At 38.1% G+C, this 24,750-nt stretch overlaps 1 protein-coding gene across 5 annotated transcripts in view; it reads left to right on the top strand.

Annotated features, from left to right (window-relative positions):
• NELL2 (neural EGFL like 2) overlaps positions 1-24,750 on the top strand; it is a 414,049-nt gene that overhangs the window by 298,837 nt on the left and 90,462 nt on the right. For all 5 annotated transcript variants that reach the window (XM_046012522.1, XM_046012521.1, XM_046012520.1 and 2 more), the window contains 2 exons: positions 10,311-10,433; positions 13,692-13,787. In XM_046012522.1, coding sequence (XP_045868478.1) covers positions 10,311-10,433; positions 13,692-13,787 — 219 coding nt within the window. The remainder of the gene's footprint in view (positions 1-10,310; positions 10,434-13,691; positions 13,788-24,750) is intronic.

Genomic DNA, 24,750 nt, shown 5'->3' with positions numbered 1-24,750 from the left:
CACTACATTTACAGCCATATCCTGCCACATTCAAAGAGAGAATTTACTTGTTGTAAATTTATATTCCAGTAAACACTTGGGGCGGGGAAAGTGAAGAAGCTTTCTCTGTGGCACTTATACCTGTATGTTAATGATAGCTGCTGTTTTCCCAACATTTCTGGATTTGGGCAGGAGAGTAGAAGATGCAGCATAGACAATATAATTCTTGTGACTGAAAAGAAATCCCTCAGAGGAAAAGAAAGATTCTCCGAGGATAGTGAAGGTATATTATAATCCATTACCTGAAGAGCAGAATGTGGAGTAGAAAGGTGGCAGAGAATCTAGTACACAGCTGGGGGGTGTGGAGCAGAATTAACCAGAAGCAGTGGGCTTTGTTATCAGGACCTGGCCAGGTTTCAGAAGAGAGGACCCTTGGATACTGGAGGTGTCTCTTTGCCAAACTGCATTAATGTTGCTCTTCCAGAGATTTTTCAGTTGGGGCAATGGGTGCTTGAGTCTAAGTTCTCTGAGCTGGTCACTTGGTTTTACAAATATTTGTATTTGACTGTATTGGTATCTTCTTTTTCTTTTAAAATCTCTCAGTCTTATGAAAATACAGATTTTAGTATGAACAGAAAGTACCTCAGTGCTTTGCCCTAAAGAATTCTATAATTTTAATTGTGCGCCTAAAGTCCTAAGAATACTAGATAATAGGGGCACCTTGGGTGGCTCAGTCAGTTAAGCATCTGCCTTCAGCTTAGGTCGTGAGCCCGGGGTTTTGAGATCGAGTTCCACGTCCAGTTCCCTGCCCACCCTGCTCAGTGGGGATTCTGCTTCTCCTACTCCTTCTGCTGCTCCCCTTGCTTGTGCTCTCTCTCTGTGTCAAATACATTTTAAAAATCTTAAAAAAAAAAAAACACTAGATAATACAGAAGAGAGAGAACTCCCTAATTGTGAAACAATGGAGGACTCCACATATGACAAGAAGACATTAAATGATTGTAAGCATTAAAACCCAAAATCTTTGGGCAATTACAAAGAAAAACACTGAGATTAAAAAAAATAGATTGGGGGCGCCTGGGTGGCTCAGTGGATTGAGCCGCTGCCTTCGGCTCGGGTCATGATCTCAGGGTCCTGGGATCGAGCCCCGCATCGGGCTCTCTGCTCCACAGGGAGCCTGCTTCCTCCTCTCTCTCTGCCTGCCTCTGCCTCCTTGTGATCTCTCTCTCTCTGTCAAATAAATAAATAAAAAAAAAAATAGATTGGGGGAAAAACAAACATTCAGTATCTCAGGCAACCTGGCTGCCTGGCAATCAATAACCTAGGTTTTGGAGTCAGATGTGATTCACAGCTCTACTGCTTACTAACTGTGTGATCTCAGGCAAGCTACTTGGCCTCTCTCCAAGCCTAGTTTAATTTTTTTTTTTTGCAAATAATGATAATATTTCCCAAATAATATGAGAATTAAATGAGATAGTGTGTATTATAAAGCATGCAATAAATAGTAAACAATGAATTACAGCTATGGTTATTACAAATCAGGGTCATTCACATGTGTGTAAGAGGCTCAGTCAAGATTCCAAAAAGAAAAAAAAGAAACAAAAGTACATGAATGTTATTTCATTTTGGAACCTGCACCTTCCCAACACATGTAACAGTATCTACATCAAATGCTCCATTCTCCATGAAGTCATTCTTGAATTCCTATCTGACCCAACAGAAATTATTTCTTCCCCTTTTGATCTCTACAGCTCTCTGTAAACAGAGGTTTCTTCTTTACTTCATTATTTCTCATTACAAAGCAACGTTTAATTTTATTTAACAATAATTTTATTTAACAATTTAATTTTATTTAATTATTTATGTAACGTATTTAATTTTATTTATTTTTTATTTTTTTACAAACATATAATGTATTTTTATTCCCAGGGATACAGGTCTGTGAATCACCAAGTTTATACACTTCACAGCACTCACCATAGCACATACCCTCCCCAATGTCCATAACCCCCCTCCCCCTCTCCCAACCCCCCCTCCCCCCAGCAACCCTCAGTTTGTTTTGTGAGATTAAGAGTCACTTATGGTTTGTCTCCCTCCCAATCCCATCTTGTTTCATTTATTCTTCTCCTATCCCCCTAACCCCCCCATGTTGCATCTCCACGTCCTCATATCAGGGAGATCATATGATAGTTGTCTTTCTCCGATTGACTTATTTCACTTATTTCACTAAGCATGATACCCTCTAGTTCCTAGTTTCTGCTCTGATCTTTATTATTTCTCTTTTCCTGCTGGGTTTAGGGTTTCTTTCTTGTTCTTTCTCCAGCTCCTTTAGGTATAGGGTTAGGTTCTGTACTTGAGACCTTTCTTGTTTCTTGAGAAAGGCTTGTACCACTATATATTTTCCTCTCAGGACTGCCTTTGCTGTGTCCCACAGATTTGAACCATTGTGTTTTCATTATCATTTGTTTCCATGAATTTTTTCAATTCTTCTTTAATTTTCTGGTTGACCCATTCATTCTTTAGAAGGATGCTGTTTAGTCTCCATGTATTTGGGTTCTTTCCAAATTTCCTCTTGTGATTGAGTTCTAGCTTCAGAGCATTGTGGTCTGAAAATATGCAGGGAATGATCCCAATCTTTTGATACTGGTGGAGACCTGATTTAGAACCCAGGATATGATCTATTCTGGAGAATTTTCCGTGTGCACTAGAGAAGAATGGTGTATTCTGTTGCTTTGGGATGAAATGTTCTGAATATATCTGTGATGTCCATCTGGTCCAGTGTGTCATTTAAGGCCTTTATTTCCTTGTTGATCTTTTGCTTGGATGATCTGTCCATTTCAGTGAGGGGAGTGTTAAAGTCCCCTACTATTATTTTATTATTGTTGATGTGTTTCTTTGATTTTGTTATTATTGAGTTTGATATTTGTTATTAATGATTTTGTTGTTTATATAGTTGGCTGCTCCCATGTTAGGGGCATAGATATTTAAAATTGTTAGATCTTCGTGTTGTACCGACCCTTTGAGTAGGATATAGTGTCCTTCCTCATCTCTTATTATAGTCTTTGGCTTAAAATCTAATTGATCTGATATAAGGATTGCCACCCCAGCTTTCTTCTGATGCCCATTAGCATGGTAAATTGTTTTCCACCCCCTCACTTTAAATCTGGAGGTGTCTTCACGTCTAAAATGAGTTTCTGGTAGGCAGCATATAGATGGGTTTTGCTTTTTTATCCATTCTGATACCCTGTGTCTTTTGATTGGGGCATTTAGCCCATTAACATTCAGGGTAACTATTGAGAGATATGAATTTGGTGACATTGTATTGCCTGTAAGGTGACTGTTACTGTATACTGTCTCTGTTCCTTTCTGATCTACTACTTTTAGGCTCTCTCTTTGCTTAGAGGACCCCTTTCAATATTTCCTGTAGAGCTGGTTTGGTGTTTGCAAATTCTTTCAGTTTTTGTTTGTTCTGGAAGCTTTTTATCTCTCTTCTATTTCCAATGATAGCCTACCTGGATATAGTATTCTTGGTTGCATGTTTTTCTCATTTAGTGCTCTGAATATATCATGCCAGCTCTTTCTGGCCTGCCAGGTCTCTATGGATAAGTCTGCTGCCAATCTAATATTTTTACCATTGTATGTTACAGAGTTCTTTTCTCGGGCTACTTTCAGGATTTTCTCTTTGTCACTAAGACTTATAAATTTTACTATTAGGTGATGGGGTGTGGGCCTATTCTTGTTGATTTTGAGGGGGATTCTCTGCACCTCCTGGATTTTGATGCTTGTTCCCTTTGCCATATTAGGGAAATTCTCTCCAATAATTCTCTCCAGTATACCTTCTGCTCCCCTCTCTCTTTCTTTTTCTTCTGGGATCACAATTATTCTAATGTTGCTTCGTCTTATGGTGTCACTTATCTCTCAAATTCTCCCTTCATGGTCCAGTAGCTGTTTGTCCCTCTTTTGCTCAGCTTCTTTATTCTCTGTCATTTGGTCTTCTATATCACTAATTCTTTCTTCTGCCTCATTTATCCGAGCAGTGAGAACCTCCATTTTTTATTGCACCTCATTAATAACTTTTTTGATTTCAACTTGGTTAGATTTTAGTTCTTTTATTTCTCCAGGAAGGGGTTTTATATCTCCAGAGAGGGTTTCTCTAGTATCTTCCATGCCTTTTTCGAGCCTGGCTAGAACCTTGAGAATCGTCATTCTGAACTCTAGATCTGACATATTACCAATGTCCATATTGATTAGGTCCCTAGCCTTCGGTACTGCCTCTTGTTCTTTTTGTTGTGGTGAATTTTTCTGCCTTGTCATTTTGTCCAGATAAGAGTATATGAAGGAGCAAGTAAAATACTAAAAGGGTGGCAAAGATCCCAGAAAAATGTGCTTTAACCAAATCAGAAGAGACCCCAAATCATGAGGGGATGGGGAGAAAGGGGATAAAAAGAGGTTCAGAAAAAAAAAAAAGAAAAAATTTAAAAAAAGAAAACAAAGAAAAAAATATAAAAAAGAAAGAAAAAATATATATATTAGATAAACTAGTTAAAAAACGTTAAAAAAGAAAAGGGTAAAAGTTAAAAAATTTTAGCAGAAGAAAGAAAAAAAAATTGAAAAAAATTAAATTAACCACAAGACTGAAGCGTCATGGGGAGAAAGCCATGAGTTCCATGCTTTGCTTTCTCCTCCTCTGGAATTCCGCTGCTGTCCTTGGTATTGAACCTGCTTTCCTTGGTAGGTGAACTTTGTCCTAGCTGGATTTTTTCTTGATCTCCTGGGGGAGGGCCCTGTTGTGGTGACTCTCAAGTGTCTTTGCCCAAGGCGGAATTGCACCTCCCTTACCAGGGACCGGACTAAGTAATCTTCTCGGGTTCGCTTTGGGAGCTTTTATTCCCTGAATGCTTTCTGTAGAGTTCCAGAGGACGGGAATGAAAATGGCGGCCTCCCAGTCTCTGGCCCGGAGGAGCCGAGAGCCGGGGGCCCCCTCCTCAGTGCGCCCCCAGAGAACAGCGCCCAATCTCTCCCGTATCCCCAGCCTCCGGCCACACTCCGAGCTCACTCAGCCTGCGACCGGTTCAAGGTAACCCCGAGCTGAGAGCTCACTCCTCGGCTCTGTCTCTGTAGCCGGCTTCCCCATTCTAATACCTGCAAGCTCTGCGACACTCCGACACCCCCGATCCTTTTGTGACCCTGCGGGACCTGGGGTCACGCTGACCCCACGTGGGCTTCACCCCAGTTTAGCCTCTGGAGCAATGTCCCTCAGTGGAACAGACTTTTAAAAGTACTGATTTTGTGCTCCGTTGCTCCGCCGCTTGCCGGGAGTCGGCCCCTCCCCCCACAGTCTATCTTCCCATTGTTTGGATTCACTTCTCCGCCAGTCCTACCTTTCAGAAAGTGGTCGATTTTCTGTTTCTAGAATTGCTGTTCTTCTTCTCTTCGATCTCCTGTTGGATTTGTAGGTGTTTGCAATGTTTAGATAAGCTATCGAGCTGATCTCCTGCTACCTGATGTAGTCTCAGTCTGCTCCTCCCCCCACAATGCCACGTTTTAAAGGCATTTGTGTTTTTGTCTTATCTCCCCAATAAACTGTAAGCTTTTTGAGAGAGCTACCATTTATAATCACAGTTTGTATAATCACATTTTTAATCCCAAGAAAATTTGAATACACAGTAGACCTTGAAGAAAATTGTATATAATTGAACTGAGGTATAGATATATTTAAATTACTTTTCACTCCTATTTTCTGTAGTATTTGCATTTTGTATCAGTGAAATTCTTGAATAGAACATTTGCTATATGTGTTGTATGTCTGTGTTGAAATCATAGTAAGAAAAACTATGTGAATTTTAATGGGGCCGTTTTGTCTCTAGATAGAACATTCATTCTGGAAACAGCTCAATATGAATACCAAATTTCAAGCTCAATTTAAGTCCAACTGTATGTAACTATGACCAATAACCTGTTAGGTATAGAGTCTTAAGATGATTTTAGAGACATTAAGCTACTCAGGTTGGGAGTTCATCAGTGAAACTGAAGTATTATTGTTCTATGTGACATTTGCATTTAGATAAATTCAAGTGTATATATTATCACTTTTTTTTTTTCTGTAGAGGAATTTGAATGTATTGACCCTTGTCACTGGTGTGAAATCAGTTTTACAGAGTACATAAAGATGCATAGCATATTATGGCACAAAGGACAGATCTTTGCCAGCTAGCACTATAAGATGATTGATTCTACATATAATGTATTGTGATGATTGACAACTACATTACTTTTGTTTAGTACTGTTGAGTGATGTTTTCTTCCTGCATGTTTATTTTTCCATTTTATTTAAATTTAAAATGTATAGATACAACATGTGATCAATTTTGATTAAAATAACCATATGCAATTCTTTTTAATGAAGAACATTTAGAAGTGTATTTGGTTACAATCCCAGCTTTTATCTAGACTGTCATGTCACATGAACAATGAAAATGTAATGTAAAAGTAGCATTGAGTCTTAGGAACTGGATATTGTGAACATCAGATCTGAAATGTCTGCTTTTCAATATATATGAAATAACACTTGAAATTCACTTACTACTACATCCTGCCATGCTCTTCTCAAACACTGCAACAGAATATTGGTTTAACCTTATCTTAATATTTCCCTCCTTATTTTATTTAATTTAACTTATTGTATGTTACAAATGTTCGAAGGAGTATTAAAAAAGGAGAGGCTGGGGGCGCCTGGGTGGCTCGGTGGGTTGAAGCCTCTGCCTTCGGCTCGGGTCATGGTCCCAGGGTCCTAGGATCGAGCCCCACATCGGGCTCTCTGCTCCGCGGAGAGCCTGCTTCCTCCTCTCTCTCTGCCTGCCTCTCTGCCTGGTTGTGATTTCTCTCTGTCAAATGAATGGAATATTAAAAAAAAAAAAGGAGAGGCTGACTGGTGGGTTGCTGTTAGAGTCCTTAGGGATATGTGAGTCAGGGAAAGGCTAAGAAGTTGACATGTGACCAAAACTGGACACAAAGCAGCAGTAATTATCTATTTATTGAGATGACCTTATAGAATAGAATATTTGCTCCTTGCTTCATTCATATTCTGTTTTGTGGAGGGCTATCAAATTAAAGTTAATTCTTCTGTGAGACACAGGCATTTTTTTAAAAAAAAATTTATTTATTTATTTGAGAGAGACAGACAGCACAAGCTGTGCAGGGTGGGGTGGGCTGCAGAGGGAGAAACAGACTCTCCGTGATCAGGGAACCTGACATGGGGCTCGATCCCACGACCTTGAGATCAGGACCTGAGCTTAACCCACTTGCAGACACTTAACCCACTGAGCCACCCAGGCACCTTGAGACATAGGCATTTTTAAAGACTTCCTCTGGTCACAGTTTACTGTTAGTTGATGGTTGTAAGTATAACCAACTTTTAAGTAGTGTGAAAAATTTTAAAGTACGAGTGTAAAGGAATTAATATTTTCTGTTTTCAAGGTATGGCTTGCTACCTTAATTAATTTTTGAAATATCCCAAATAAAATACTGCCACAGTAAAATTAGTTTAGAAAAACATTTTCAGTATAACCTTCTATTTGGCATCTTGTCTACAACTAAACGAATTAGGATTGGTTTGAGTTATAATGGCAGAGGAAGTATCCTGTAGTTTTCTTCCTTTGGTCATTTATTCTTTTAATTATTTATTTAAGAAACAGTCTTTGAATGCTGAAATAAAATACGAATAAAAATACAAAATTCTTGGGGCGCCTGGGTGGTTCAGTGGGTTAGGGCTCTGCCTTCAGCTCAGGTCATGATCTCAGGGTCCTGGGATCAAGCCCCGCAGCAGGCTCTCTACTCAGCCCGGAGCCTGCTTCCCCCTTTCTCTCTGTCTGCCTCTCTGCCTACTTGTGGTCTCTGTCTCTCTGTCAAATAAATAAATAAGACCTTTTTAAAAAAATACAAAATTCTTGTCCAAAAATTAATGCTTCCTTGTAGGGCATGAAGATGGAGAATCAAGGAGAAATAGACATTTCTTATAAAATACAATAACAGAGCCTTATATGTGGTGGTAGGGAAAACAGCCAGCAGCCCCTAACTCTGCAGGAGGGGGCAAGAAAGGTATTTGCACATAAAACAAGACTTTTCAGTGTGATCTTTAGAAGTGGTAAGGGTTTGCCAGGAGAGTACCCGGAGCAGGCACCCCATGGCACAGGGAACAGTAAGGTGTGTGCAGGTATATTTCCAAACCTGAAAACTTTCTTTAGCCTCAAATTGCTCGGGAGCATGCTTACTCATTTCAGTGACCTCGAAAGTAAATGACAACAGGGGTAACCAGATCCCAGGTTGTGTAATTAATTAAAGTGTGTGGGAATCATTATACTGGGGGCTAAGGTGCCTCCTGTTAGGCCCCTCCTCTACCCACTGAGTTCTGTCTAATTAAGAAGACAACCAAGACAGGGATGAAAACAGCATCAAATCAATCAGCAGCTGTCTTTAAAGAGCCTACGGCTGTCCATGTAGAGATTTATAGATTAACTGCAGCACTTTGAATTGCACCGGGAAGAAAATTGGCAGCAGGTGCAAACTTCAGAGTCTAGATTTATTTTGCTTCAGGCAGCCAGACCCAGAGGTAGGTAGACTGCCCATTCCTGGCCCTCTGAAATTTGGTAGTGGTCCAAAGGTAGCCCCTGTCAGGAGACCTATGTATAATCCAGGTACTTTGAAAGCTATCGTCGATGGGCATGAATTTATTAAAAGAAAAAAAAAAACTATGAAAGTTTCTGATACTAGATAATAAAGGTAGAATTTTCTACAATTTGGGGATATTCAGCCAGGGATTTGGAGGATAAGATACCTATTTGTGCAATTCTAAAACCTTAATGATTGAGAGCTCTCTTTCCTCTGACAGACTATTGGGAATAATATCTAAGAATTTTATTACAGGGCTATAGTCAAACTATTATAACTTCGCAGTTATATATAACACAGGGCATAACATGTTATAATATAACATAATATAATATGTTATATTATACATAACGTGTATAATATAAACATGTTATATTTGAAAAAAATATAGCATTGTATTTTAGCATTGAAATAAGTGATTTTAGTCTAATCTCAACATGCCCGAAGCAATTTTTTTCAAGTTATAAATATATTATTATTAAAATGTATTGTCTGGGGTAATGCATATATTGTCTAGAATATAGTGAGTTTGAAAATGAAAAACAAATATTTCTTTCTGCTTTGATGATTTATATCCTAGCGAATTAATAGCTCAATTAATTTAAGTGTATTAAAATATATTTTTAATTTTAGGCCTAAGTAGTGTTTATGTAAGAGACTAAGTGATTTTGCTGAACTAGTTTGTATACATTTCCTCACTTGTGTTTCATTTCCTACTCTCTTGATTTTGATGTCAGATCTGTTTCCTTTCTCATATTCACTGTATTTATTCCACATATTTACATTTTTGCTGAACACGGAGCTAGAATTCTGATGTTACCTAATGCTCCTGTGAACTTGGACAGGTGACTTAAGCACTCTGAGCCACTATTGACTCGTTTTTAAAATGGTTATGATGATACTGGTTCTGCCTCTCTCACAGGGTGCTGGGACAGTCAGATGATTCAGTGCTTTCTAAAGTGTCAAGTTGCCCACAGTGAAAGGAAGTATCATATTGATTGTGTATTTTAAAGTTTGGATTTGCAAATATCATAAAAGCAAGTTGTCTTCTTTAACAGAACTCTGACACTTTATTTGCAGAAGGAGAGAGCTTCCTGCGGAGGTCAGATAACTCCCCCAGTAGTTAGCGTGTATATCTTTAGGTCTGGAAGTGTGGGTCTGGCTGACAACTGCACCCTACTAACTCCCAGAGCTTCAGCTCTGTTTTCCTGCAGGCTGGGATTCATGAAGCAATACAATTTCACATCCTTTCCTAGAACCCTTTTCATGCTACACGATGAAGAGTTAGGTAGCAGATTTTTTTCATGAGAATAACTCCCCCAAATGTCAGCCACAGAGACTGTATACAGCAGCTCAGCATCTCAGCCATCCACTTCTGAGAATGATCCACACTCTTGCCTCTCGTCTTCTTGCATTCCTTCCTCCTCTTGGTGGACCTTCTGTCCAAATCCTTTTGCATTCAAGGTTTGTGGCTGCGTAAACTTTGTGTGTACTTCAAGAGGAGTATGCGATGCTTCAAAATATGAGCTCTTCTTTAATGTATACTTTGTGGAAATCTCTGTTTGAAAGAAATACCCTGCAATAACCAAGATTCAGGGACAGTTTAAAATGCCGTCTCTTTGAAAATCTATCTTTGAGTAACAAAATTGTATTTCTCATTCCAGAACATGATGAATGTATCACAAATCAGCACAACTGTGACGAAAATGCTTTATGCTTCAATACTGTTGGAGGACACAACTGTGTTTGCAAGCCAGGCTATACAGGGAATGGAACCACGTGCAAAGGTAAAAGGTCTAAATGCCAGTGGCTGGGACATTAAGGATAATGCAGTCCATCTTCACCTCCCTCCCCTCTTCTCATCACCATCATCTCCCTTCTGAGTACTTCCTGTCTCACAATCTTCCTCCTGGTTTATGTCAGTGTTTACATGGCCAAACTGTTCAACGATGTTGATGTAGTGTTCCTTGACCTCCACCACAGTGGTTTCCATCTCTGTTCCTGTCCAGCAGACCACAGCCATAATCACACCTGGACACTTTTTAAAAAATATTTTATTTATTTATTTGACAGAGATCACAAGTAAGCAGAGAGGCAGGCAGAGAGAGAGAGAGAGGAGGGAAGCAGGCTCCCTGCTTAGCAGAGAACCCGATGTGGGGCTCCATCCCAGGACCCTGGGACCATGACCTGAGTGAATTAAAGGCAGAGGCTTTAACCCACTGAGCCACCCAGGTGCCCCATACCTGGCCACTTTTGTATAGAACTTCTACCTTCGATGTATAGATGTATAGAACATCTACCTTCGATGGGGCGCCTGGGTGGCTCAGTGGGTTAAGCCGCTGCCTTTGGCTCAGGTCATGGTCTCAGGGTCCTGGGATCGAGTCCCGCATCGGGCTCTCTGCTCCACAGGGAGCCTGCTTCCCCCTCTCTCTCTGTCTGCTGCTCTACTTGTGATCTCTCTCTCTCTGTGTCAAATAAATAAATAAAATATTAAAAAAAAAAAAAAAGAACTGTTCTACCTTCGAAATCTCAAACGTCAACTTTTTATTGTTTTACCCAAGTCCTTCTGCTTCCACTTGGCCCACTCTTGCTCTGCAGTTGTGCAGGTACATACAATTAACAGCATCACATCAGCAGTAGAAGTAGCTGCATTTCTCTGATCCTTCCTTTTCTTCCAGGTTGCCAGTCTCCTCCCAGGTTCAAATACTTGTGTGTGAATCCAGGTGTGACAGCTGTGGGGTTTTGTTTTTGTTTTTGTTTTTGTTTTACAGTACAGTCAGCCCATTTGTTCTACCACCAAAGTCCAGTGTGAAATATCTCTACTGGGGGTCATCTGACAGTGTTTCTTCTCTCCTCTCTTTTGAGCTATTGAGTATGACTTAACTGAGAATATTGGGTCTCTATTTGTGGTTTCCCATTTTTGCTGCTTTGGTAAGAGCAATCAATTATTCTTTCAAAAGTCCTGTGGCATCCAGATGTTCCTTCCCATCGGTGGACATTCCAGCTGTAGTAAACTGCCGTCCACTAATTACTCTTTCACCAGTGCCCTCTGTTGCTTCATCAGGTAGGCTTAAGCTTACCTACTACTTCACAAGGGGAGCAGAGTTTCTGTTTTAGAAACTCCACAAACTCCTGTAGGCTAAAATCCATATTCCTTATTAGGCCATATAGATTTTTTTTTATGATTTGTATAAAAACTACCTACTTCTCAAATACATGTGTCCATTAGCCTGGAGTTGACTGATCTGCTATGACACTGTATATGTAGGAAGTAGAAATAACTAGAGATGGTCCATGAGCAAGGGTCTTAAGACCTAGTCTACAGTAATACAGTGGAGGTAGATAGAGTCGGGCCAGAGGATTCCTCTGCTTTATAAAAATCTATGGGGATCTTTAACTTAGAGCAATGTGAACAGGCCTACTCATTTTGAGGTCTAAATCCCAAAAGATTTTACCAGAGAAACTAGATAGATCCTGAGAAAAACCAGATGTTTAAAGCCCATTCATAGTGTAACTGAATGCCTAGGATGACCTCAGAGCACCCAGATATACTGAAAATTGACAGAGGAGAGGGGTTAAGATTTCATTTGGGAGCCCAACTTCTCACTCTTATTTCTCTTTCACTCTGACCCCTAATTAAACATGAAGAATAAAGCTTATAGCATAAAGAACTCTTGCAATCATGAGCAGATGCAGACAAGTAATTCTCAGCTTTGAAGGAAGGAGAACTTCCATGGATCCAAAATCTCTGCTGGAAGTTGAACCTCTAGGTTGCCTGAATAAAGACTCTCCAGTTCATGTGTGTATTCCTGCTGGGAGTGTCAAAGGCTGAGTGATAAGTAGTGTAGATGTAGGATCTGAATCATTGAGTCCTGTGCTGTGTCCTTGCACAGGATTTCAAGGAAGACACACACATGGTTTAGCAGATGGACCCTTTATTATTTATGAGGTTTACATTCTCAATCTCTTTGCAAATCCTTGGTGACTAGGTACTCTTTTTGTCTGGGATGAAGACAGATTGGGCCCACAACCAAAGAAGCCAAATGGCCTCTTTGTGCCCCTTCCTTTAACTCAGCACCAGAATCCCAGATGTCTCCATTTTACCGCTCTGAAAAAGTACATCCTAACTAATGAGAGGAAGCCCGTGCCAGAAAACTAGAGAAAAAGCTTTTACCCCAATGCCTGGAACAAGCTGATCTAATTCATCCATTACAGACCTTGCCAGGCTGAAGGAATGGCTTTGGAGCCTTATAGAACCAAAGAACAAGCTAAAGTGGAAACAGAAGCATCTAAGGGTGCTCAGGGTCACCCATCTTATTTTTCTCACCTTCTCTGAATTGGGCAACACCTCAAAAGAACACCCTTGCAATGGCTCAGATCTTGGTTCCTTTTCCTACCCATAGACGAATTCCCCTCACTCACAAATCGACTCTAATACAGCAGACTTTGCAATACCTTGGTCATTGATTCTGGATCCTGACCTGTCCTCAGCAGAGGAATGCAAGGCTCTTTTCACTACAGCCAATTTTTACCATTGGCTGGTTCATCACAGGGACTGATTTAGAACTTTGTGAAAGATGGGGCATTTCTCTAATACTCTGGCACATGGGCCAATGTGTAGAATGATCAGAGACTCAAAGGAGTCAATCATTTTCTATTTCTTTACCAAGTCTTTAGATGGTAGTTTGCTCCTTAAGAAAACTCCAGGATAGTTTCTGTGTTTTCATTTCAAGCTAGAATGTTACAGTGAGATGCAACTCTAATTCTCATGTACTTCCTGTTGTGTGAGGTTACTTTTTTTGCTAAAAGAAAGTTTAGTGTTTTATTTTACAGGTGAAATATTTCTCTAGTATTGAAAAGAGTACTGCTTTACAAATTGGGTTGAAGTTTCTTACCTGCATGGAAAGTCTTAGAGGAATTTGAAATTATAATAACATATATAATTTGATGTCCACATCCCAAGGGAATAAAGAAAAGCTGGGTTTGGAGTAACTTGGACTACTTTCTTCTAAAATGCTAACGTCGTCTATCTGAATTATTTTTAGCATTTTGCAAAGACGGCTGTAGGAACGGGGGAGCTTGTATTGCCGCTAATGTGTGTGCCTGCCCGCAAGGCTTCACTGGGCCCAGCTGTGAAACGGGTAAGAATATCATTCTGTCTTCTAGAAAATGAATTTTTACGCCTATGTATAAAGTAATCCATGAGGAAAATAATGTTTCAACTTTCAAGTGGGTCTCAAAGCATGGCACTATTAACAAGGGAGTGTTGAGAGGGAGGAGGTGGGACATTTCAGTGGTGCACCCATATTCACATTCCCCAAAGTCATTCTGTGGAGGTTTTGCAGCTTGTAACTAGGAGAATATTGAGCTTTTTTAGAAAGATATGTGGGGTTGGCCAGGATTTTGTGACTTCATAATTCGTTTTACTCATTTGGAGCCTATTTTTCCTGGAATCTGTATGACTATATTAAAGCATAGATTTCAAGTTTATGGCCAGCTCACTTTCTAGGACATACTACTTCCTGCCTCCACATTTGAGAAATTTATTAAGTTTTTGCCTGACTCATTTAATATTTATTCATTGTTGTTTATTTACAAAGTATTGAAAGTTTTCTACTTTCTGATTATTCCTCATCCAAGTTTATTTTGAATTCACTCTTTCTGATGGATGCTAATACTAGAAACTAATATATACATGTATTATATATTATATAATATGTTTAACTGCATAGTCTGTATATATATCTTATGACCCACAGTAAGATATTTTGTCAATTGAAAACATATCGTGAGAACATTGGCTCTTAAATTAAAATCATGTTGATAGTGGTTTTGGTTGCTTTGGGTTAAGTGGATTCTGATAGTAGATGACCTCAGGAAAGCCCATTATTCTCCCTAACAGAAAACTGCTACTCCAGGGATGGGTGGTTGCCATCTTACATTACTTTCTATAAATCTCTGTGTAATAGATGTGCGTGTCCCGTCTACTTGCAGAGTAGTCTGGTTTAATAAAAACACTGATGGATAAGAACATGAGACAGAAAATGTTCTGGACCATTTGGGAAGTAAAAATTTTCCTGAAGTGGTTCTGTCACTGTGCACAGAAGGATACCCACAGAGGGGTTTGCATCACTAAATTGTTTCTTTCTATATGTACCTCTAAGTGATAATCCTCAAGCTTCAGGGACAATTGGGTTACAAAGGTCTCTAATAGAAAATGGATGGTCGCCATCTTTGATATGCAGGACTCTTTCTTAAGGGGATTATTTCCTAAATCAGGAGTTCCAAACTCATTGTGCATGTGACTCACCCACGAGGCTTAACTTGTTAAAAATACAGATTTCTGGTAATTAACTATCATAGGATTTCCTAGGTCGCAGTCAGGCACTTCTGGTGCTGTGCTTCTGCAATGTTTCTATCCCATGGTCTCCACCAGTACACTCGAACACACCAAGGTAGCTGGCAGTCCTCCTGTATATCCACACATGTGGTGACCATGTTTCCTGAATACAGTATTTGGTGCTGCTTCTGGTGTAGAGTCTGGATACAGAAGTACTGGCTTTTTTCAGGACATTTCAATGGTGTGTAATTTTGAAGTAAATTTCTTTCCCAGAAAATCTGAGATGAATAATGGCCATGCCTAATTCTGCATATCATTCTTCCACTAAAAAAAAAAAAATTATGTATGAGATTGTGAAAATCTGGAATGGGGTGAGATTGATTTGAGTAATGTAAAATTTAAAACTAGGGAGTTAAAAATAACCCAACAGAATATGTAACTTTTTCTAATTATCTTTGAACTTTCAGTCTATATGGAGACAATCCCAGGCTTACTCTAAGTAGCTATCTGTATCAGCCAAGGGCTTCGAGAAGGACAGAACAGATGTGGGTTCAAAATCTAGCCCTATCCTTTACGTGTTATGTGACCTTGGGCAAGTTACATAACTTCTCAGTGTCTTGTACTATCTATACATCACCTACTCTTTATAAGTCTCCTCCAAGATAGGTATTACCTCCATTTTTAAACAAAAATATTTGGGTTTAGAGTGATTAATTTTTTTTTGAAAGGCCATACATTAAACAGCTGAATACAAAGGTCTTTCTCCTCCCAAACCCAGGTTTTTGTTTTCGTTCTTGTTTTTTAATCTATATCAATGTTTTTCAAAGTTTCTTGTCATTCTAATGACAGAGGAGAGAAAATGTCTTAACCTAGGCCCATCCTGAAAAGGCCCACCACAAGAGTAAATAGAATTTCTCCAACCTCCTGTTTTTTCCCCCAAATTCATTTGTTTCTGTTCCATAATATATGAAAACATTTAACTTACTGCTATTGAGTTAAGTTGGTGCTGTAAGACATGGGGTCAGAATTTGTCTCTGTCTTCTAGCATCTCCTGGCCCAAGACCACATTTCACTATTTGAGAAGCAAGGTATTCCTAACTCCCTCCTGAGAAGTTGTAATGACAGTACTTGCCTCAAAGCATCTGTCCCAATTATTCCTCCAGGCCAGATCCTAACCCCTCACCTTCTAGCACCACCACTTTTGTTGATGTAGTTATAAATAGAAGTTGTGCCCTTTAAAAAATATCTTTAGAGGAGAACCGCATGAAATAATCTGTTCTCTCATTTATTCAACAAACATTTATCTAGAACCTTTTATATGCTGAGCGCTGATCTAGAAACAGAGTATAGCAGTGAACAACACTTAGTTCTTAATCTGCATGGAAATTATGGTCTAGTTGAGTTAGAGGGTCTATAAGTAGGGAAATAAATAAATACATAAAATAGTGTCAGGTGATAATAAGAGCTATAAAGAAAACTAAAGCAAATAGTGTAAAATTATTTTTATTAACCTATGGACCTTACATATGAGGAGTATTGTTATTATTAGTATTTAATTCATTAATAAAACCAACTAACATCAGCTTCTATATCAAGTCCTAAAATCTCAGTGATTAATACAAAAAGCATTTGCTCACTCATCTCAGTTTGATATGTCAAATGTGGTGGTGGGGAGAGTAGGGGGGCATTGGGATTGGGCCTGCTTAAGCCAGGCCCCCCGCTATTGCCATTTGATTAAGTCATGCCCAACACACAGCCTCGATTGCCACAGAGAAGAGGACCACAGAGAAAACATGGGGAATACACCCCCACTGCCACTGCCTCAGACCAGAAATGACATGCATGTCCCTGCCTCTCACATACAGTTGGTAAGAGCTCACCCCATAGACTTGAGTGGTTTAGAAAATCTAGCTGAACTGAATGTGCAGGAAGATGAAACCGGTTTGTGACCATTATGCCAGTCTTTTGCCATATCTTCTCTCTGCCATTGCTGGTACTGTTTAAACAATTCAAACCATTTTCTATATTGTCTCATCTACTCAGATGGAGGAACTGGGTTACTTCCTTTCAGCTTCTGCCTTCTTCGCTTAACTGGTGGGGATCCTTACTTAACTTGGAATTGCTGAACCTCTACAGGTCTCTGGATGGACTTTGGGAGTCCATGAATTCCATGAATATACATGTATACATACACTTTCCTGCAAAAAGGATTCAGAGCTTTTAAAGATGGCATACAGATTCTATAATTTCTAAATAGGTAAAACCACTGGAGAGAGACTCTTCCATGATTCATAAAGTAAACTACCTGCTCTCTTATTCTGTGGAAGGTGATCCAGATGCAAATATCTCATGTCTCTAGTATGTTTCTTTGAGGACCTTAAATCTCAAGACTCCACACTGAACACATTATCTCCATGACCTTTAGCTTATTTCTTCTTCCTCTTCTGTTACCAAACCCTGGTTCTTAGTCTGTATTTCAGTGAGTGGCCTAATCCACCAAGTTTTGTTGGCCAGTAAAGAATGAGTCACCTCCCTCTTATTTCCTTTCACCTCCCACCAAATCCTTTTGGTTCTGTTTACTAGGGTCCATTTCTTTCCTTTCGGCTGGACTACAGTAACTCAGGGAGCTCAGGTATATCTCTCTCCAGTCAGTTCTCCACAGAATATCTGAGCACAAATCTGACCATGTCATTCTGTACTGAAAAAACCTTTAGCATCCCCACTGACCTCACAGTTCTTGACAGACCTATATGGCCCTTCAGTACTTGTCCCCTGCTTTTCTACCCAGCACGCGCCTTCTTGCCCTTCAGTCTCCTCACTTCATTTACAGCCCGAGGCATTGAGTCTCTCGAGGATGAAGCATGTATCTTGTTCACTTTTGAATCTTTAAGACATTGGTAAATAAATAAAGAAATGAGTGGTCAGTTAAATGAGAGGTAAAAGATGATATGATTGCATCATATTTGGTGGACTTTATTGAACATTAGTTTAAAGAGGCTTTCAGGGTCATCTGGTCCTAAACTCTCATATGGCAGATAAAGTAGTTAAGGTACAGAAGGGTAAAGGAACTTATGATAAGGTGTTTTCATTATAGATAGTGATCTACAATTTAGAACTCAGGTCTTCTGATTTCTCTTTTTCTTCCTTTCCTCCCTCTTTCCCTCCCTCTCTCCCTTGTTTCCTTCCTTCCTTCCTTCCTTTCTTCCTTTTTTTCCTTCCTTCCTGTGCCATGCTGTCTGTTCAGGAATTTGTCCTACTATCATCTCTCAGGAGGCCTGTGCTTTTTGTTGTGTCCTCCCCTTCAAATGCCAAATAATCTTATTGTCTTTATCAGTGAAGACTATGGCAGTTTTTCTCTCCCTAGGTAGGGAAAAAGCATCAGGACTGTTAAGATTTTGTAAGTTTAGGAATGGCCTAAATCTTGGACTGCTGGAGCTAGATGCTGCCTGATAGCTGAGAAAGGAGACTAATTCCTGGCCTCAGTTGCCCTCTGTTGAGCCCTTACAATGGAATCACTGAGCATGAAGTAATGGGATTTACTAGTTTCTTGAAAGACAATCTTAATGTTCAAGACATTTACCAACACTTGTTACTTTATTGAGAAGGGCTCCCCTGAAGCTCCTGTCCCTAATTTATTGAGTCTGTTTCTGCATCATGTGTATCTTGCTGGAATGGTTGAATCACCTTACCAACCTCACAAAGAGGCTGCTGTGTGTACTTTCTTACTGAGCAAAATTAATTTTTCATGGCCTTCTTTTTTAGCCACTGTGTAAAATCACCCACATGTACAGCATAACTTCATTTTTAATTAAACATCCTAATATTCCATCAGGTGTTTAACTTGGATTTAGCAGGGCGATTATTTCCTGGATAACTCAATAAACTATATTCGAAATCTCTGTGCTGAGGTTTCACAGCTTTCTCATTGCCATACGTATTTCTTACCCAATCGCTAACCCTCAGCAAACATGTGTCTGATGACCTCATTAGTATGCAAAGCTGTCTTAGTATACTAAAAGTAAATCTTTCAGTTGTGATTTACAGCACAACTCGAAAAGATGTGACAGTCCCCTATAAGTAACTGCCGACTTAAATCAAATTAAAATGTTTATAACTGGGGAAAAGTTGGTATCGAATGGCAGTGCTAAAAAAGATAGGCTGTAATGTCAAAGCAGAGGAGATCAGACAGTTTGGTGATAAATGGCTTCTTTTTTTTTCTGTGTGTAAAATAATGGGTTTCTTAGCCACAGATCAAAACATGAGATGAGATTTTAATTATTTTTAGTGAGTAGTTAAATGAATATAAATTCAAGTTGCATTCCTAAGTGTTTGTGTAGCTTTTTAATAATATCTGTGGTTTCAAAAGGTAAAATTAAGTATGAGGCATATATGAATGTTGCTTTACTTCAAAGGTAACTACAAATTGATCAAGGTTGATTGATTTTAAAAAGTCTCCATTATTACTATTCGAGTGTAGGTAGTAAAAATCCTTTATTTCATTTATAGTAACCAAGTTATTTTGTTAGTAGTATGTACAGTTAGCATTTATTATTAATGTCAAATGGTATTATATTTCCTGATATGGTTAAATTAGCACATTTTTCACCATTAAAGGAAGACATTTATTTAATCTCATGATCATGTAGCTTTCCTTTAAAGGCATATTTTTTAGAAGTTTTCATCGTTTCATAGCATTTTACATAAGAAGAACAAAACTCAGAAACAAGAGAAAATTCAAAACATTTCTGGCATAGCATACCTGTCTTTTTTTTTTTTTTTTTTTTTTTTACCAAAATGACTCAGAGCAAAATTCTATTACCAAAATATCTATCTTTTTGAGGGAGAAGAAATTTTAGTAAGACTTTTGAGATAATATAGTTAATAAGAAAAAAAAAAACTTTAGATACCTTTGCTTTACTAGTAAGTGTGATCCTTGTTAGTATTATTTTGAATTTATTTTGTTCAAGCTGAACAAATACCAATTTTATATATAAAAAGTGTTCAATACACTTTATTGTAATAAAGAAGACTCAGGATAAAGGCAGTTCAGCTTTTGATCCTTCAGTATTTATTGAAATCACTTTTCCAGATTTGAATTTCTCAGGGAAGAGACAAGGCACAGCTGATCATTTGGTGGTTTTTGCAATGTAGGATCCATACTCATGGAGGGATCCATTAATTTGCCTAAGGTAGAATCCCCAGTCATACTTCTTGAGTTGCTTCTGATCTTTAAACTTGGTATTTAATGATAAAAATGATTGAGTTACATTTGATGAATGAATGTGGCTTAATGAACTTCAGATAAATTGGAGATTTAGGTCTTCATGTGACTTTTTCTTGCTATAAAATTTTAAAAAGAAGAAACCAAAGAACTCTCATGGAAGGCTTTTTGACCATACTTTGGGTATGAGTTAACTTGGATACATAAGATACAGCTTCTCTTTATGTAGGTGATCCTTAATCTTTTTTAAAATAGCCCTTTAATTGATTAATATTATGCCAAACCTTGGTCTTCCTTGAAGCATTTAACATAGTGGTCAAGAACATTAAAAATTGGATTGTAGGGGAAGGGCAGAAATAATTAAAGAAGAAAAAACCGGAGAGGGAGACAAACCATAAAAGACATAATCTCAGGAAACAAACTGAGGGTTGCTTGGGGGTGGGGAAGATAGGGTGGCTGGGTGATGGACATTGGGGAGGGTATATGCTATGGCGAGTGCTGTGAATTCTGCGACTGATGAATGACAGGTCCGTACCCTTGAAACAAATAATACATTATATGTTAACTAAAAAAAAAAAAAAAAAGGAAAATTTATTTTAAAAAATTGAAACTAGGCCATCCATCAGCCTGAGTCCTAGCTCTGCTGATGACCACCTGTGTGACCTTTTCTATGTTATTTTGTTTTTCTGTGCCTTAATTTTCATATGTATGAAGTGAAGGATGATAATAATATCTACCTCATTGTTCTGTTCTAGAAATTAAATGAAATAATGTAAGCAAGGCATACAGCATCATTCTGGAACATTCTAAGTACTTAATAAATGATACCCGATATGAATGCATTATACATTTTAAGTAAAATGTTGGGTACAGGACTGCTTGAAGCTTTGACTCCTTTGAGTTAGCTGGAGATACCGAGTTATTACAAAATAGAAGTTAAGAGTAAGAAATGATTCTAGTTTTCTTGATTCATTTATAAACTAACTTTAAGTGTAGCTTTACTATACTTTAATGCTTTAAAATCTTTAATTTAGCCATTTGCATTCTTTACATTTACTTAAAATTGCTTTATTTTAATTCTAATGCAAATCTTAAAAATTAATCTTTGATGCAAATCTAAGTCTTTGTACTGTTCAAAAAGTAGTTAAAAGTTCTTGTGTTAAATCTCAAAGTCATTTTTCCAAGTCCTTCAGGTTAATTGGAAAAATCTCACTCTTTCCATGTATCAGTCATGTATAATAGATAACAATTCTGATGGGGAAATATTTCAGACTCTTTATTGTAGGGCCTACCTAATTAACATTGGAAATGAGGGCACATCATGGAGTTAATATAAGGAGAAAAAAATAGCTTTCAAGCTGTTAGAGGGCAGGTCTCCAAGAAAAAAAGCCTAGTGGAATTATTTGGGAATTTGGAAAAGATCTTTACTTTTGCTTTAAAAACATTGATAATTGTGGGTCACCTATGAATATATTATATTGTGTTATACCCCTGAATTCCTAAAATCCATTCCCCCCTTATTTTTTATTACTTAAAATAAACCAAATAAAGTCACTTTTATATTTTTATTTGATATTATTCTAAAATTAATTAATGAAAATACTTCATTAATATTTTCAACAAGTAGTATACACACATATTATAAAATATAAAAGGGCAAAGAGCATATAACAAAAAGTAAATTTTCTTTGTACCCTTTTCCCAATCATTGCTTTTTTTTTCTTGCTTAACAATATATCTTAGAACCCATACTGTCATTTCATCCTCATTAGCATGATTCAAATAAGAAAGCCAGTTTTATTAGAGGCTGCTACATTCCAATAGCAGATTTTAATTTGTAATTCTGTGCTTGCCAATAAGAATGCACATCTTGGGGACCAGATCTTTCTCTTCCTTTGGGCACCCCCATCCTTTGTTTGGAAATGTTCTGTAATTTTCTCATTCATAAATTCCAAATTTTTTTTTACATAGATAAGCTGATGAACTTTTATTTATTACAAGTGATAGCGGAACAGATTTCATATCCTGAAGAGACATGAAAACATGACAAAGTCATGAACAGCTATCTCATGTTTAGTCTTGTTTAATTCAGAATATCTTGAGGATGCAACATTTAATATATACTCAAATTATTTTTGCTTCTTGCATTCTGTTTCTTCCTTCTATGTTTTGTTTCTTTCTTCCTGAGCGACCTACATTAGTACTCTCTGGGTGGGTCTGTTAGTGGCAAACTCAGCATTGGTCTGAAATGGGCTTTATGCCATTTTACATATTACATATACCCTATTACATTTTGGTTAGTTAAGTGTCAATTTCTAGATTGTTCTCTCTCTAGAACCACTGTGAAGGCAGTATCCCATCACTTTTCGGGCCTCTGAGGTTTCTGTGTAGAAGTCCACTGTCGTTTGATTGTAATTCATTTGAAAATCCTTTTTTACTTCATTGCTTTTAAGATCCCCATTTTCTGGGAGTTTGTGGTTTCAAGCGTTCATGCCTGGGGATGAATTTATTTTTATTTATCTTGCCTGGGGATCCTTTAGACTAGTGAATTAAAGGAGTACTCTTTTTCACCCATTGTGGAAAACACACAGTTTTTATCTCCTCAGACATTGTTTCTTTCTCATCTTCTTTATTCGTTCCTCCTGGTTTTCCTGTTGGATATATGTTGGCTCTTATCTCTCTATGTTTGGTATTTTCCATCTCTATATCTCAGTGCTGTGCCCTTTGTGATTTCTTCATATCTATCCCCCAGTCTATCAGTTATCTGCTCAGCTTTGTCTAATCCTTTGTTTAGCTGATCCATTGATTTTTTTTTTAAGTTTAGTTTAATAACTATGTTTTTTGCTTTTAGGTCTACTCTTTTTCAAATTTTTGGTGCCTTTCCTCTTTGCTCTTATTCTTGTGATTTTGATTCCTTCCTTTATGTGCTTAACAGTTTTAAATATGCTCACATTACATTGTCATCTTTACCATTTTGCTCTATTATCTGCAGTGTAAGGGAGTCTAAATCTGCCTTTTATTACACTTGTTAACTATTGCTGCTATTGCAGTGTTTCCTCGTGTGTTTTGTGCTTTTGATGTCTGCCCTTAACTTCACTGAAGATTTACCTGGGAAACCTGAGGTCTTTTCTCTCCAGAGAAATTTTGCTCTTACTTCTGCAGATATGGCAAGAATATTACAGTTGATGTTTGGGTTAATTTCTTTGCCAGATGGTATGCCACACACTAGTGACATAAATTTGAATCTCAGAACTCTGTAAGAGAAACATTTTTTTTTCTCCCCGCCCAAATATCAGCAAAAAGAGAGTGTCTCCTCCTAATCTCTAGTGCTAGTGGTGGTTTTGTTTGTGTGTATGTTTTTACCCTACATTTAAACTGATGGAGGGCCCCCCTTCAAGGATCCTGTTTAGTGCTGAAGTCTTAGACCTTGTGTTGGACCACGTCTTCTCTGCTGTTACTATGTGAACCATAAAGTCCAGATCTGGTATTCAGCTTCCTCATGGGCTAGATAGGAATTTCCATTTTGTAAATGAGCTAAGTTATGAATTTCTTATAATATGTTTTTAAGTCCTGTGTTTTGTAGGTAGGTTTTCAGCTTATGCAATTCTCAATATTGCTGGGATTGGAAAGAATATTTTGTTGATGCCCTCAGGAGAGGGGAATTCTTGTCACTCATAAATCTACAGATAGTGAGGGGAGACACATGGTGGCAGAAGGAAAATGGGGTGGAATATGGGAAGAAACAATGGTAATAGGACCAAATTTGTGGAATTCACTAGGAATGGAGATGGGGATGTGGTTGCTTCTTTCTCTTTGCTAAATTTCTGATGTTCCTGAGAAAAGTCTGTACTTTTTCCTAAAGGGTCTTCATCAGTGGTTTCCATTTCATTCTTCATATAAGCTTTCTGGAAGAAGCCACTGAGATATAGGTACAATAAACCCATAGCAATCACCTTTATTTATAAGTATATATATTTATAAGTATATATAAATTTATATTTTACACACACACAAATCAGCTTTATCTGCTGATTGTTAGCTGTTTTTTGGGGTGCCTGGACGGTGCATTTGGCTGAGCATCTGACTCTTGGTTTTGGCTCAGGCTATGATCTCAGGGCCATGAGATCAACCTCGAATCAGGCTCCATGCTCAGCACAGAGTCTGCTTGGTATTCTCTCTCTCTGTCTCCCCCACTATGCCCCTCCTGCTTGCCCGCGTTCTCTCTCTCTCTCTCACTCTCTCATAAATAAATAAGTCCTTAAAAAAATTTAAAACTTCACTGTTTTTTTTTGAGAGAATACAATATTTTCTAGTAATTTTTTTTAGATTTAAAGGTGTATGGTGTACAAAGATAGAGTTAAATAAAAAATCTGGGTATAGAGTCAAGTCAAAGAAGATGAATTTGATTTACAAAAGACATGAATTGGGGAGGGTAGTTAATAGGACAAAAGACAGAACAAAGATTCAAAGTGATTCAGATTTCAGGAACAATGGGATTGAATTAACACTATGACTTCTAGCAGACATGTGAAATTACCTCTGT

Source organism: Meles meles, chromosome 7 (genome assembly GCF_922984935.1).
Source record: "Meles meles chromosome 7, mMelMel3.1 paternal haplotype, whole genome shotgun sequence".
Classification (NCBI taxonomy): Eukaryota; Metazoa; Chordata; class Mammalia; order Carnivora; family Mustelidae; genus Meles; species Meles meles.
The sequence above is the reverse complement of the archived record's forward strand: the minus strand, read 5'-3'. Positions and strand labels throughout refer to the sequence as shown.